Here is a 16998-nt window from a genome sequence, read left to right on the forward strand (position 1 = left end):
CATCTATAACATGAAGTCACAAATTCCTAAGGCCTCAATGTTTTTAACTCCTCCACTTTCTAAATCCTCCTACTGTAAACCCACTTCCAAAAAAGCCAGAACCTGTAATTAGGAACATCAAGTTTATCTTATTAAAAATGTTTTCTGAAAAGACAGAAGGTCTCACCAATTAGCTTGTTTTCCTTGACAAAACATCTGAATTCTGCCCCAGGAATTAATTCACACCATTTTCGTAGAACGAGCTGCAGGGAGAGGATAAAAATGGCATTACACAGTAAAAAGAAAGGGCTTAAAGGCCTAACTGGCAATTTTTGTACCAAAATTGACACATCTGTCACAAGAAATTGGTACTATATGCCATTACAAAAAGAAAAATCCTTGGGTATTTTTGATGTGAGAAGTATGGGGCTCACTCATAATCTATGTACTTTGAGCTAGTGAAAGAAAAATTGTGAAACTTCGTCAATTTTATCGTCACATTTATCATTTTCAAAATCCCTATGTAATAAGTACTTTTGAGGGGGAAGAAAAATAAAACTGTATTTCAAATCGATTATAATGTTCCTCGCAATGCCTATTCCCTTTCCAAAATGGATCAAAGGATAAGAAACAAAGTGGGAAGAGCTGAAGACAATGAGAAGTAAAGAAGAAAGAAAAGCTTGCATTTCAAGACTACCTCCTACCCTGAATATGCTGTTGTAATACAAATTTACATGACAGCTTTAACATTTGGATATGAGCGAATAGGAAGTATTATTGGGACTGTCACTGATAGAAAACAATGTAACTCTGCAAGTGGTCTAAAGTTCAACTGATGAAATCTTCAGTTTAATATTTAATATGGGAAGCAGCATGGCTTAGTGGAAAGAGCAAGGGACCTGGGAGTCAGAGGACCTGAGTTCTAATTGCTTCTCTGCCACTTACCTGCTGTATGATCTTGGGCAAGTCACTTAACTTCTCTGTCTCAGTTTCCTCAACTGTAAAATGGGGATTCAAAGTGTGTGGGACAGGGGCTGTATCCAAACTGATTAACTGATTCCAGAGATGAGAACAGTTTTTGCCATTCAGTAAGCCCTTAACAACTACCACAATTATTTAATGTTTATCTCACTTATTTTTTGTATTTCTTTCTCACACAATGAATTACAGGAATAACAAATATAAATAGTTTATTATATGTTATCTTATTTCATTGCCTGTTTTGTATTTTAATCAAGAGTAGTTTTGCAATAAAACTTACTTGTTCATTTTTTTCTACAAAAACAGTCTCTGAAACATTGACTTCCAGGTCTGAGCCTGGCTTTGAAAGCAGAGAAAAGGCAGGAAGTAAGACCCCCCTACAGAACACTGGTCCCAGTGGCTGCAGCTGGGCTGTCTAGTGACTCTTTAAAAATCCTCCTCCTTGCACTAGTCTTTCCCCCAAATAGGTCCTTGCCCTCCTGCTGTTACTATTTTTACTAAATTTCCTGAGCCCTGACTGTATGTGCTTTTGCTTCCCCAGTAGCAGACATACAATATTTGCTTTTCTATACTTAAAATGTTCTGATTTTACCAAATTTACACAACCAACACAAAATGAAGTAAAGAATGTCATCCTAGTCTTCAAAGACTTTTCAGACTATTAAATGTAGTACGATTTTGGCTAGCATGTCATTCCACTTAGCATTTAGTAGTAAGTTAAGAAGCAGCATGGCCTAGTGGAAAGAACATGGGCCTGGGAGTCAGAGGACCTGGCTTCTAATCCTGGCTCCGCCACCTGTCTTCTTAGAAATCAGGATACAGAGCTCAGAGTTCTAGCTGCAGAGTTCCAACGATACACTACTTTCATTTCAGACCCGCAACTTGATAGCCCATACTCTAGGATAGAAGGCTCCCATTACACTAAGGAGGAGGGCTTGAGGCTGGAGAGAATTTAGAGTGTCAAAACTCCAGGTCTCCACTGTCCTTAGACATCCTTTGATTGCTGGATGGTAGCCTTTTTAATAACACATTATTATTATTATTATTATTAATAATAATAATGATCATATTTGTTAAGCACTTACTATGTGCCAAGCACTGTTCTATGTGCTGGTTAGAAATCCTGAGCATCTCCAAGGGGACAAAAAAGAAAGCCCCAAATGATCAACCTTAATGATAGCCTCAATAGAGAAGTCATTCAATCAGTGGTATGGATTGAGTGCTTACTATGTGCAGAGCACTACTAGACGATTGGGAGAGTACAATACAACAGAGTTGGCAGACATATTTCCTGCCCTCAAAGAACTTATATTCTGGAGGGGACGACAGACATTAAAATAATTTATGGATACTCATTCACGCAAATGTATTCAATCATATTTACTGAGCACTTACTATGTGCACACCACTGTACTACGTGCCCGGAAGAGTAAAATAGAACAATAAACACACAAATTATATGTACATGAGGGCTGTGAGGCTGAGGGTTGGGTGACTATCAAGTGCTCAGAGGGCACAGATACCAGTGCAAAGGTGACACAAAAGGGAGAGTGAGTAAGGGAAATGAAGGCTTAGTCAGGGAAGGTCTCTTGGAGGAGGTGTGCATTGGGCTTTGAAGGTGGGGAAAGTGGTAGTCTATCATACATATATGAAGGGGGAGGTCCAGGCCAGGGGGAAGGGTTTGGGGGTAAGATAGATGAGATAGAGGCACAGTGAGTAGGTTGGAGATGAACGGAGATAGGGCTAGAGTCAATGAGAAAAATCAAACCAGCACATTTCAGTAGTTTTAAGATGATTTAAGAGCAAATGGCAATTTTCCACACAGCTTAATTAACATTAAGCCATTTAACTCCAACAATAAATTTAAAAGAAGGAGACTTTCCTTACCTCATATTCTATGGAAGGATCTGGAGAATCATCAGTACAGTGAATAAACCTAAAAGAATAAGTAATTCAACTTCAATTTCAGCCCTGTCAGTGTACAAATCTTTTAACAGGTACCTGAAAGACTATTTTATTAAAGAAGAAGCCAGAAATATACAAACAAGAATAAGTTTACCATTGGACATAAAAAGAATCCAATAGAATGCAGATGTAATTTATTTTCAAATATCTTCTTCAAGAATTAATTTTTCTGGGATCTCTACAGCAGCTAAACTTATTAATAAATGCTGGTTCTGTTTTTCAAAGAGCATATTGCTCCTGTTATACATTTTGAGAAGACACATCACAATAAATTTTTTTAAAAACCTGTCTTTATTGATTGAAACTTTCCTGAACTAAGAGCTGGTCACAAACTGCTGCATTCTGCCTCTTCAGACTGCAGAACTCTTCAAAATAGTATTCAGTATACAACACATATTTCTGGAGAATAACTGAATTTTGCAACAGATGAAAAAGAAGGGCCAGGTCAAATGGGGAATATTCATTATAGAGATCACATCTAATTTGGTAACTTCTCCAATTAAGTGAAGATGAAATACTAAATGTCTGTCACACTTTTATTGGCAGTGAACTTATGAACTGCTTTCACTTCATAAATCTGCTTATCTTTGAAGAGTTTTTCCAAATTGAGCTTTTCCAGCCCTTTTTCAAGAATGGAGCAAAATGAAGTTATTTCTTTCATCCTTAATAGAGTACAAGAATCAGACATTTTTGAAATCCTTTTCCATCTAGTGTTGAATTACTAAGGGCATTTGAGAAATATAATTGTTATTCAATCAATTATATTTATTGAGTGCTTACTGTGCACAGAGCACTGCATGAAGCACTGCTCTAAGCGCTTTAAGATGAAAACCATTTTGAAGGGTTCTTCAGTCTGAAGAGGCACAAATGCAGCAGTTCTTGGCTCACAAAAAATGAAATCAATAAAGACAAGTGATTTATTTATATATATTGTGACATATTTAATACAGAGCACTGTTCTAAGCACTTGGGAGAGCACAAAATAACAGAGTTAGTAGACAGGTTCCCTTCCCACAAGGAGCTTACAGTTCAGAGGGGGAGTCAGACGTTAAAATAAATTTCATACAGCTAAGTGCTGTGGGGCTGAGAATGGGATGAGTAAATTTGAGTGCAAGGACGATGAAGAATGGAGGAGTAGGGGAAACGAGGGCTCAGTCAGGGAAGGCCTCTTGGAGGAGATGTGATTTTAATCAGACTTTGAAGGTGGGGAGAATGGTGATGGTCTGTAGGATATGAAAGGGGAGGGAAGTACAGGCCACAGGCAGGATGTGGGTAAGGGGTCAGCTGTGAAACAGACAAGAATGAGATACAGTGAATAGGTTGGCTTTAGAGCAACAAAGTGAGCCAGCTAACTTGTAGTAGAAAATCAGTGAGATAAGAGAGGAGGGGGAAGCAAGGTGATTGAGTACTTTAAAACCATTGATCAGGAGTTTCTATTTGATGCAGAGGAAGATGGGCAAACACTGGAGGGTCCTGAGGTGTGCGGAAATGTGGACTGAACTTTTTTTTTTTTTAAATGAGCCCGGTAGAATGAATTAAGGACTGTAGTGGGGAGAGACAGGAGGCAGGGCGACAAGCACGGAGGCTGGTGTAGTAGTCAAAGCAAAGAGAGGATAAGTGCTTGGATCAACATGGTAGCAGTTTGGATAGAGAGGACAGGGAGGATTTTAGTGATGTTGTGAAGGTAGAACTGACAGGATATGGTGATAGATTGAATATGTGGGTTGAATGAGAGAGGTGAGTCGAGGATAATGCCAAGATTATAGACTTGTGAGATGGGAGGATGGTGATACTGTATACAGTGATGGGAAAGTCAAAGGGAGGATGGGGTATGGGTGGGAAGATAAGGCATTCTATTTTGGACATGTAAAGTATGTGGTGTTGGCAAGAAATCCAAGTACAGATGCCCTGAAGGTAGAAGGAAAAACGAGACTGCAGAGAAGGAGAAATACCAGGTCTGGAGATGTAGATTTGGGAGTCATCCATATACAGATGGTAGTTGAAGCCACAGGAGCGAATAAGTTCTCCAAAGGAGTGAGTGTAGGTGAAGAATAGAGGAGGACCCAGAATTGAGCTTTGAGGGACTCTTACAGTTAGGGGTTGGGAGGCAGAGGAGGAGCCGTGAAAGAGATTATGAGCAGCCAGAGGGATAGGAGGAGAATCAGGAGAGGACAGTGTCAGTGAAGCCAAGGTTCAATAATGTTTCCAGGAGAAAGGGGTGGTCCACAGTTTCAAAAGAAACTGAGAGGTCAAGGAGGATTAGGAAGGAATAAAGGTTGCTGGATATGGCAAGAAGGAGATCACTGGTGACCTTTAATAGGGCAATTTCCACGGAGTGAAAAGGGCATAAACCCAACTGGAGGGGATGAAGAGAATCTGAGGAAAGGATATGGAGACAGAGTACAGACAACTCACTCAAAGAATCTGGAGAAGAATGGTAGGAATTATTATTGTCATTATTATTATTAGTGAATTATTATTATTAGTGAAATGGGCTTCAACTAAAATCTTTATCTTGCAGTTAGTAATAGGGAAACTATATTTTGGAAATATAGTTTGATCTTAGAAATGTCACTGAATTCTTAGAGAGGGAAGAAATGGAGGCCCTATTTGAATAAAGACACAAGAAAATGCAACTGCAAGATGATTCACTGTCAGTATTTTCTCTTTTAATCATATTTGCCTAAGTCTGATAATGTAAAATCATAAAAATTGGCATTCCCATTTGGCCTATGCTCTTTGGGACAAGAACTGTATGTTTCACATGTTCAGTGGTGCGCTTAGAAATTGAACTTTTAATAATGTCTTGAAAAGGTTACTGCTTTCTCCTAAACTTTCATCAGTCTTCAGTGAGTGTTTGTGTGTGTTACTTGCCATCATCTGATTTCAAATACTGGGAAATTTATCTGACCTCCTAGATTTTGATTCCACTTGTTCAAAAATCTTCACTGGACAAGGCAACCAACTATTTTACTGAAGTCACGAACGAATGATTAAAATTAGGTAAGGGAACACTTATGCTGCCTTTCTCCTTGTGGGCTGGGAAGGTGTCTACTACCTCCGTTGTACTGTACTTTCCCAAGTGCTTAGTACAGCGTTCTGCACATAGTAAACACTCAGTAAATACCACTGATTGATTGATAACAATGAAAATATAGCCCTCACATGCACCTGGTCAAATCAAATGAATTCAATCTGCATTTATTTTTAAATTGGTATGGGGTTCTTTGCATGTGACAATGCTTTCCCATTACAACATTCATTTAAATAAAGAGATTTTTCTTCTGAAGAATGGAGTTTAGTCTACTGTTACTCACCTTTCATTAATTGAGGGTGTTAGTTAATGCCCACTCTGAACATGTCTGAAAAGTTTACAGTTAGAACAAGCCATCCTCAAGCTATTTTTAAACAGAAAGCTTGATATAATAACAGGATGTGCTACTTGACACAATAACACTTCTGATTTTGCTAGATTGGCTTCTCTCCTAAGAGAATGGAAAATCTAATTACCTAAAATAGTTGGGAATTGATTGAGCTGGCTGAATTATAAACATCAAAAGGCACCACTGTGCGTTCTTGCTTTCCAGGCCACCTTTAATTAATCCTGACCTTTTAATTACAAGGATCGCAAATATCTTTTCCTAGACTGGGGAAAGTTCCTTCATTTTCTGCTCAAACTCAAACTTGAACATCAAATCCCACAGTACTTTCTCTTTTTCTTACCAAGCAATAATGGAAAGAACCCCCAACAACTTAAGCATGCATTCTTCCTTTACAATTTACCATGAACCTCCCAGCATAGATAGAAACCTTTAATAGGATTAAGGTAAAAGTTTAGAAGTGGCCTTTTGATCCATGGAGGTGGGAATGAAAAAATTCTTGAATTTGTTATTCTGCTGTTCTCAAAACTAATGCGATTTTTGGGAGCCAATTTGCCTCATAATATTTTATATTTAAATTCCTGGAGGTCTGAGAACGTACCTTTGTCCCAAGACTCTCAACTACTATCGTTTCTAATGATTCAGAGATGGCACTAGTGGGGATACAATTCTGTCAATGTTTTTGAGCGAGAAGACCAATTAGTGACCTACATTCTCTCCCACCTATTGCTCTGTACATGGTCGCACTCTTCTAAGGGATTCACTCCATCTCTAACTGCTATAAGCCAGATGGGCTTGTCATCTGCTGCCATCTTAACTGTCCACAACTATGAAACATCATCTGGGCTTTGGTTTGTGGTGACTTCAAAACATTTCTTCTACCCTCTGTGTTTACAGTTTTCCCACTTCAATTCACCAGAAAGCAGCAGATTCAGCAGCCTGCTTTTGTCCAGTTTCCTTACGTGTCTGAGCCCCATACAAGACGTGTTTGGTTGCAGTCCCTCCCAGGCACCTAGTACAGTGCTTTGAACATAGTAGGTGCCCCATAGAGCTATGGACTGTGTCTGGCCTGATTTTCTTGAATGCACCCCAGTGCTTGGTGCAGTGCTTGGTCCAGAGTAAGCACTTAATAAGTACCACAATTGCCATTGTTATGTCTGACTCCACAGAGGTGTGATGTGATGAGCTTTGATGCTGGTTCCTGGAACTCATTCTTTGTGATTTTTCCTTGCTATTTAATGTAAGAAAAGTGATGGAACTGCTCTAAAAGTTGGTTGTGACATCTGTTTCCTAGCCATATAAAAGTAATAACAGTAATTATGGTAATTGTTAAGTGCTTTTTATGTGCTGAGAAGCAGCATGGCCTAATGGATAGAGCATGGATCTGGGAGTCAGAAGGACCTGAGTTCTAATCCTGACTCCGCCACTTGCCTGCTGTGTGATCTTGGACAAGTCACTTCACTTCTCTGTGCCTCAGTTTCCTCATCTTAAAATGGGGATTAAGACAGTGAGCCCCAAGTGGGACAAGGACCGTGTCCAACCTTGTAGCTTGTATCTGCCCCAGTGCTTAGTACTGTACCTGGCAAATAGTAAGCACTTAACCAGTACTATTAAAAAACCTGCTGTACAAAGGGCTGGAGGAGGTAAAAGATAATCCGGTCCCACATGAAGCTCACAGTCTGAGCAGGAATGAAAACCCCCATTTTGCAGGTGAGGAAATTGAGACACAGTTCAGTGACTTGCCCAAGATTAGAGAGCAGACAAGTGGCAGATCTGGGATTAGAACCCAGGTCCTTTGACTCCTAGGCCCGTGCTTTATCCACTACACCAATAAGCACTTTCAATTGATTGGTTGCAGAGACATTAAATGTAATAGTCTATAGACTATAATCTCGTTGTGGGCAGGATACGTGTCTGCCAACTCCATTTCCTCTTCTCCAACTCTTGCCTCTACAGTTTGGGTTCTCCCTCCACTCTTTCCACGATCACCAATGATCTCCTCCTACTTGCCTCTATTCTATCCTGATTCCCCTTGATTTCTTGGCTGCTTTCGACACTTTGGACCACTCTCTTCTTCTGAAACCACTATTAACCTTGGTTTTACTAACAAATTTCTCTGGTGGTTAGTTCTCCTCTTACCTCTCTGGCCAATTTTTCTCGTTCACTTTCACTGGCTCTTCCTCTTCCTCCCACCCTAGTGTGGGTGTCCAAGATTCTGTTCTGGGACCCATTCTCTTGTCACTTTACACCCATTCCTGTGGGAAGCACATCTGCTCCCATGGCTTCAGCTACTTCCTCTATGACAGATGACTCCCAAACCTACTTCAGTAGCTTCTATCTCTCCTCCTCTGCAATCTCACCTCTCCACCTGCTTCTAGGTTTCCTCACAGATGTCCCACCAACACCTCACACTCAATATGTCCAAAACTGAACTCACCTTCCCTTCCAAATCCTATCCTCCACCTAATTTTCACACTTCAGTTGACGACACCTATCCCCACCCCACGCCTCTGAGGTCCATGATTTTGGCAATCTTGGCTTTTCCATTTCTTTTGACTCCCCATATTTAATCTGCTGCCAAATCCTGTCAATTTTTCTCCAAAACATTTCCAGGATCCACCCACTCCTCTCCATCCAAACGACGACTATGCGGGTTCGTATGCCTGCAATATCCCAACTTGATGAGCACATGAGCTGATTTGCTAATCTCTCTGTCTCCGGGATCACCCCTCCCTCTCTAGCCCCATACTTCGCTCCACTATCCACAGCAAGTTTCTCAAACATCACTTTGCACACATCTCCACTCCTCAAAAACATCCAGAGAGTGATGCCCATCTACTTTAAGGCCCTTGATCAGCTTTTTTCCTCTTACTTATCCATTGTCTTCTCTTACTACACCTCAGTTCATACACTTCATTCCACTGAAGCTATCTTATTCACTGTGCCTTGTTCTTGTCTCTTCTACCACTACGAGGGAACGTTGCCGCATGAAATATCTAGATTTCTATGAGTTTTATTGAGTATCAATTTATATATTTTTTAAAACAATAATCAATAGTATCTCTTGAGCGCCTGTGAGCACAGCACCATACTAAGAGTTTGTCTTCTCTGAAGATGGTTCTCTCCTTGAGGGCAGGGATTACACCCAGTCTACTAAGTCTATTGTATTCTTCCAAATGCTAAGTACACTGCTCCGCACACAGTGGGTGCTTATTAAACACCACTGATTGACTGTTACACTGTTTTAAACACTAAATTGAAACAACAAAAAGTAAAAAGAGAATTTCAAAATCTAGACATTTTGTCTGTTGCCACATACCCAAATCAACCTATCCTCTAAAGTTTTTTTCTATTTGAATCCTTAGAAAATCCTCATAATACAAAATCAGTCATGGCAACACAACTGAAAGTTCTCATTTTTATTTTCTTATTAAAAGCTACATATTTCTTTAAAAACCCTGGACCTTACAGGAGGAAGTCAGAATAATCGAAACGGTATATTAAGTGCATGAGATTATGTAAAAGGGCTTCCTTATTAAGATGATTAAGTAGTGACACTGTATCCTTCCTAAGAGGAGATCAACCCGCTGATCCATATAGTTAAATTGCATATTAAAATCAATAATAAATTCCCATGAGAGGCTCAGCTGGGGGAGAAAATACATCAGGTCAAGATGAGGCACTGTAACGAGCTAGAAATTACTGTCAGTATTTCTTGTGAAGTTTAGGGTAAAATCCAAAAGTAAGAGAATTTGTAGGACTAATATTTTAATGAACCTTATATATTATTACATTATTATATTTAATGAACTCCTTGGAGTTCTAGGAGGAATAACAACTTGCCCCTGGAGCCAGAAGGGAAGAGAAGAGCCTCCTGTATTCTCTGTGGGCCCCAGACTTAGGGGTGGGTAAACAGTAGAGGACTGGGGTGATGTAGTTCTGGCTCTGGCCAAAGTCATCCTCCACTGAGCTTCCACTTGAGCCTCTCTGAGACGATTAAAGCAATTGTCAGAAGAGCCCCAGTCAATGTGCCAATGCTGAGAGCGGCAGCATCATTTATGGAAGGTTAATGACCAATCCCCAGGCTCATCCCAAAATGGAATTCATCTTGCATGAATTTTTGTCATCATTTCCCCCCTGGATGGGGGGAGATTTTGCACAGCCCCATAGCTTGTCCAGAAGCGTGTCAATCCAGTCCCAATAGGTAAACACTCAACCTGGGTCAGTTCCAGCAAAAATCACCAAATTGCTACACTCTAAAGAGATAAGATCGAGCCAACGAGTGGTCCTTAATTCTTCCCAAGTCTGAGTGATAGTCAATTTTAAGCAGGCTCAGACAACTGATAGAAGTGAGTGTTACCAAAACATCGATCCAGTTGGCACATATTATTTTGGGGGTTGAACCCCTTGGATCAATGGGAATTAACATTTCTGTGGGTCACAGAGTCAATCGTCCTTCGGGGGCAGTGGAATACCCTATTTATTTTGTTAATGAAATGTACATCGCCTTGATTCTATTTAGTTGCCATGGGTTTTTACGAGATGTTCTTCCCCTTGACGCTGTTTAGTGCCATTGTTCTTGTCTGTCCGTCTCCCCCGATTAGACTGTAAGCCCGTCAAACGGCAGGGACTGTCTCTATCTGTTGCCGACTTGTTCATCCCAAGCGCTTAGTACAGTGCTCTGCACATAGTAAGCGCTCAATAAATACTATTGAATGAATGAATGATGGATATTTAGTTGTACACTAAATTTCTGCAGCTCACATATTTTTATCAAATTTTGTCCATTAAGTGCAATGTAACTCAGAGACTGTAGAATTAAAATCTCTCATTTTCATTTGGGATTATTTAAGAAAACAGAAAATGTCAGTGTCAACTGCACCCATGGAGGATGGGTGTGTGAGGGACTGTGGGTATTTGTACTACCCGTGGCCTCGCCCAAAAAAGGAGGGATTGAAGATGGACCCCGAAAAGACCCCCAAACTAGACCCAAACACCCAGAAAAGCCCTAGCTAATGCCTGGGGAAGCCCTTACAGGCTAGTTCTGAATGCCTCAAGAGCTGAGAACCAGGAGATAACTGGTGACTCAGTCATCTTTTCTAGGGGGACAAAGCCCCTCCCCTACAGACTGTAGCCAAAAACCCTAAAACAGGAGAATTTCCAATCATCCATGCCACTAAGAAGCAGAGCTAGTAATATCTTTCCTTTGTTGAGATCAGCAGAGGCAAGAAAGGAGGGATGGGGTAACTAGGTATTAATGATGCTATTGTTGTGGGGGGAGGGGGAAGAGATAACCCAGGATACTCAACTTTAGGCAAGCAATGCAGAACAGCACACATTTTGGTAGGGAAGATGAATCCAAGGAAATAGCCTTTAAGGGAAGGCAGATATCCTGAACACCAAAGAACATTTGAGGAATTTAAGAATTTAAACATTTAAGAATTTAAGAAACACCAAATCCATTCATTTCCAATATCAAAGAAGTTCTGTCCCCTAAACTGTTTACCAGTCTTTTTGTCCAGATTAATTTTAAGACTAATTGATTACACTTTGCAGTTTTGATGTCAATTTAGATATTCCGAGAAAAAATAACAGAAAAATGATTCATACTAGCTGAGCTTTTCTAGTCCCCTAAATAGTCAAACCAATTTTCCTTTTGCTACTAATCCTTCAGTGACACAATTAATAAATTCACTTTCACAGATTCAGCACTTCTCTTCTAGACACTAGTTGAATGTCTAATTTTGTCTGGCCTCTGTCTGTAGAGCTGGCACTTAATCAATAAAGTAATTAATGGAGACAACCTTGTGACTCAGCAAGTCTAATCATTCAGACTGCTTGACTTGTTAGATCCATACAAATAATTTGGACAGATAAATACAACATGAAGAGATTACGTTAAGCATGCTATGTTTTCTGGGAGTACCAGTTTTTTCATCTGGAAAAATTTCACTCCCTAAACAAGAAATCATAAGGAAGCTAGAAAATTATCTCCACCAAGACTATAATACTTCAAAATTGTTTTGGATGGAGTGTGAAAAATGTATTCCACAATTGCAAATTTAGAGGAGTTTTAGGAACACAACAATTTAATCACCAAAACCGAAAAGAAACTGTCTTATCATGATCTCTTGGAAGCACAAAAGAGAAAGGATTCTTTATCTTTAATTTTATAACAGAAAAATTTTAAAGCTCTGTGGTTGGTGCTCCTTGCTGGTTGCTCTGCTGCTCATCAGCAAGCCACATACTAAAGATTCAATCTTTGAAGAGAAGCAGCGTGGCTCAGTGAAAAGAGCCCGGGCTTTGGAGTCAGGGCTCATGAGTTCGAATCCCAGCTCTGCCACTTGTCGGCTGTGTGACTGTGGGCAAGTCACTTAGCTTCTTTGTGCCTCAGTTCCCTCATCTGTAAAATGGGGATTAAGACTGTGAGCCCCACGTGGGACAACCTGATTCCCCTATGTCTACCCCAGCGCTTAGAACAGTGCTCGGCACATAGTAAGCGCTTAACAAATACCAACATTATTAAGACTAGCCAGTCTCAGAGTGTTACTAAAGGAAATGGCTCTTAGCTATCAATAGACATTAATAGCCATTTCCTGTTCCAGCCAATACTCAGTTTGGGGGTTTTTTATGGTATATGTTAAGCGCTCATTATGTGCCAGGCACTGTACTAAGAACTGGTGTAGATACAAAATAATCAGGCTGGACACAGGCCCTGTCCCTCACAGGGCTCACAATCTTCATCCCGATTTTTACAGACGAGGTAACTGAGAAACAGAGAAGTTAAGTGACACAGCAGACAAGCAGACACAGCAGACAAGTGGAGGAGTTGGGATTATTCATTCATTCATATTTATTGAGCACTTACTGTGTGCAGAGCACTGTACTAAGTGCTTAGAACCCAGTCCTCTGACTCCCAGGCTCATGCTCTTTCCACTAGGCCATACTGCTTCTCGATTATTGATGCTAGCAAAGAGGTGGAAAACCATGGATTGAGTGTCTTCAAAACCCAAATCATCAGGTTCCTAGACAGGCTTTATGTTTCCTCTCACTCCTTCCCAAGCGCTACCCAAAACTGAAAAACGGACAGACCTGTCTTCATTCTCCCAGTCTTTACAAAGGTAACAGGGAAACAAATCAATACTGAGCAGAAGATGAATCTACTTTACTGAGCACTTACTGTGTACAGAGCACTGCACTAAACGCTTGGGTGAGTATAATATGAGTTGGTAGACACGTTTCCCAACCACCATGTGCTCACAGTCTATGAGAAATGAGAAGGGAGATTGTCCTATAAAGAGAAGGAGCCGGTACTGACAATCGATCATGAAGAGCGCTGTGCCTTATATTCGGGAAGGAGGAGGTGTCACTGCCTCTTGCCTGCTGCCAGTGTCAGGTGCAGAAAAAAAAAAGGAATCAAACCAGGTGAGAAAACAGTCGAGAAGAATTTCCAAAATGACGCTTTCTCAGAGTCACTGTACCGTAGATGGAAGGAACTTGTACCTCAGCTCGGGACTGAAAGGATGACAGTGACAAGGACCCCCATCCACTAATCAATGTGCATTCTCAACTGAATGACCCCTTGCCTGCTGGGATTCTAATAGAGGAAAAGTGCAGACTTTTCCACCCTCCCATCTCTCTCAAACACCGCCCCCCCCCACCAAAAACACACATACAAACCTACAATCTCAGGAAAACCAAAGGTCGAAACTGCTTAAAGACCTGTTTCTTAAGAGTCCAGAACACGAATATGCCAGTCAAGTTAGCCATGTTCAAGTTAGCGACACACTTACGGTTGAGTGAAGTCGTGAGTAATGAAGTCTGAACTCTTGAAGAGCAGGAAGATGTCACTCAGGGTCTTACATTTCAGAGAACTATTCATTGCTATCCAGTAAGCATCCTAAAATGAAAAGCATCAACATTATTTGTTATCAACACCCTTAGCTTAGTAACAGATGAAACTCAGCCTTTCAGAAATTAGTTCTGAAGACAGCTAATTCCAAGTTTAAAAATACAAAAACAACAGACAAGAGCACAGGGTTGGAGAGATTTTAGATAGTCTTTCAACCATTTCAAACAATGGGGTGCCTCTCTAAATAATGATCAAATGGTTTCCCTGGGGTTGTAATTATGCCAGCATAGTCTATGGGATATCCTGATTCCAAGAACCTTTCACCATTACATGAGCACAATGGGTTGGCTTGCAAATACAGCCCAGGGCACTGGGAGTCTGAAATGATGCATCGCTGTGAAGTCAGGACATACCCTGTTTCCCGGGCAGCACTTAAAAAAACCCCAAAGAACACAGTTTTCTCTCAGTCAGGATCATGGGATGTACTGCTGCAGAAGCTGCATTAAGAAGAGTTGAGTGAAAAGCAAAGCCTAATGAAAAGTGGTATTTTATAGATCATGACAGTTAAAAATGGAAAACCTATTAAATCATCAAGGCAATCTGTCTCTGAAACAAATACCTAGCAAATCCTGAAAGCAGATCACTCAATTTTCTTCAGACGTAAGAAAAGATGACGAGCAATGATTAACCGATTCGCTTCCAAATAGTTGCACTGCAACCTTTTTTCATGGCATTTGTTAAGCACTTACTATGTGCCAGGCATTGTACTAAGTGCTGGGGTAGATACAAGCTAATCAGGTTGGACACAGTCCACATCCCACGTGAGGCTCACAGTCTTCATCCCCATTTTACAGATCAGGTTATTGAGGCCCAGAGAAGTCAAGTGACTTGTCCAAGGTCACACAGAAGACATGGGGCAGCACTGGGATTAGAACCCAGGTCCTCTTTCTCCCAGGCCCGTGCTCTTTCCATTAGGCCAGCTGCTTCCCAATTTAAACTATTCATTATTAAACTCTAACTTTATTTACAAGAGTCAGAAAACTAATTTTCCACTACAGATAACCTTGACAAGGCTGGAGGAACAGGTGCCCTGTCTCAGAAATGTTTTAATAAAATACTGCAACTTTTAGTACTATAGTACTTAGCATTACTGGGTATTCATTAATATGTGCTAAGCACTGTGGCAGCTGCAAAATAATCAGGTCAGTCAGAGTCCCTGTTCCATAGGGGGCTCACAGTCTAGGAGGTAAAGTCAGCAGGGAGCTGAACCCCATTTTACAAATGAAGCAACTGAGGCAGAGAAAGGTTAAGTGACTTGTCCAAGGGCCCGTAACCGGCCAGTGGCAAAGCGAGGATTAGAACCTGATTTCCTACCTACCAGTTTCAGGCTCATTCCAAAAAGCCACACTGTCTCCTCACAACATCAGAAATAGTAAGTTCAAAGGTAGAATAAGAATACTGAGACTGCAAAGTACTATGAGTAGACTGCTGGGAATAACCCCACAAAGACCACATAAGGGTCCCCGCACCCGATTTAAACTGGGGAGAGGAAAGGAGGGGAAAAGATGTACTGCCTCACTGCCCATAGACACTGAAATTGCTGGAATTCAGGTTCTTCAAATAGGGCCTAAGGGAAGGGGCTGAGGGAGGTTGATCTACAGTGTGCAGTAGGTGAAGGTGGGTTGTACCACCTTTGAGAACCCAGGATGGGAAAGTTAGGCTTGATAGTTACTATAGACCTTTTTCTACCAGGAGCTTGAAATACTTTAAGTTTACTCTTTAGGTATCACAGACTGTCTCTACCAAAGAGAACGAGAAATATAAACTTAATTTTAGTGAGAACGATTGGCAGTCAATCAGCAATGATGCCGAAAATAGCATCCAAGTTGCCTCATTTTAAGTACTGTGTTCCACTTGATGAACTACACCTCTGGGAACCAATTTTTCTGTCACAAAAACTCAGTGCTAAACGGTTCCTTTTTGATGACCGGGTTCTGCTCATCATAACAGTTGTATAAAACAATTGAGGAAATTTAGTCTGAGGCCTTAAGGTTTTGTTGAGAATGCAAACACATATCTTTTTAAAAAACTTCTATTTAATGTTACTACTCAACTTTTATCATCTGCTCTATTTCTGGAAATAGCGACTGTGACATTTTTATTTTATTGCTTTTCAAGACCGTAAGATTCTCCTGTCAGCTGAAGTGAAAAGCTGAAGATTTGAAAAGGATTTATTTATAAATATAGACTTTGCTAACATCTACAAACATACAAACTTGGAGGGTCTTCTCTACTTCCCTAAGATCATCCTCAACTTATAGGACATATGGAACTCTGAGGAGAGGTCCAGGGATCTCGAACCTGGCACCATCATCACCACCCTTTTTTATGGTATTTGTTAAGCGCTTATTATGCGCCAAGCACTATACAAGGCACTGGGTAGATACAAGCTAATCAGGAAGGACACAGTCCCCCATCCCACAAGGGGCTCACAACCTTAATCCTCATTTTATGGATGAGGAAACTAAGGCCCAGACAAGTGAAGTGACCTACCCAAGATCAAACACAGCAGACAAGGCGAGGAGCCAGAATTAGAACCCAGGTCCTTCTGACTCCCAGACCCGTGCTCTAACCACTAGGCCATGCTGCTTCTCAAGCAGCATCTCGAGATACTTGTCATCTCCAAGAAGAAAGGTGAGAGCTGTGACTGGTTACTATTGAGGCAGTTCATTACTCTCCACTGCCGGTAAGAGCCTATCCAGACCAGATGGAATAAAAATTGTCGACAGGAACCACCCCCACCCAACTCCACCCAATCACAAGTTGGCTTCAGCTTTCAAC

The 16998-nt window shown here is 40.8% G+C and overlaps 1 protein-coding gene across 1 annotated transcript in view; it reads right to left on the reverse strand.

Moving 5' to 3' along the window:
* Positions 1–16998, reverse strand: part of CDC123 (cell division cycle 123) — a 46056-nt gene that overhangs the window by 16972 nt on the left and 12086 nt on the right. Inside the window, exons 6-8 of the mRNA XM_029077723.2 lie at positions 14099–14205; positions 2848–2896; positions 167–242 (exon numbers count right to left, since the gene is read on the reverse strand). Of these exons, the coding sequence (XP_028933556.1) occupies positions 167–242; positions 2848–2896; positions 14099–14205 (232 nt within the window). The remainder of the gene's footprint in view (positions 1–166; positions 243–2847; positions 2897–14098; positions 14206–16998) is intronic.

Source organism: Ornithorhynchus anatinus, chromosome 13, assembly GCF_004115215.2.
Source record: "Ornithorhynchus anatinus isolate Pmale09 chromosome 13, mOrnAna1.pri.v4, whole genome shotgun sequence".
NCBI classification, from domain to species: domain Eukaryota; kingdom Metazoa; phylum Chordata; class Mammalia; order Monotremata; family Ornithorhynchidae; genus Ornithorhynchus; species Ornithorhynchus anatinus.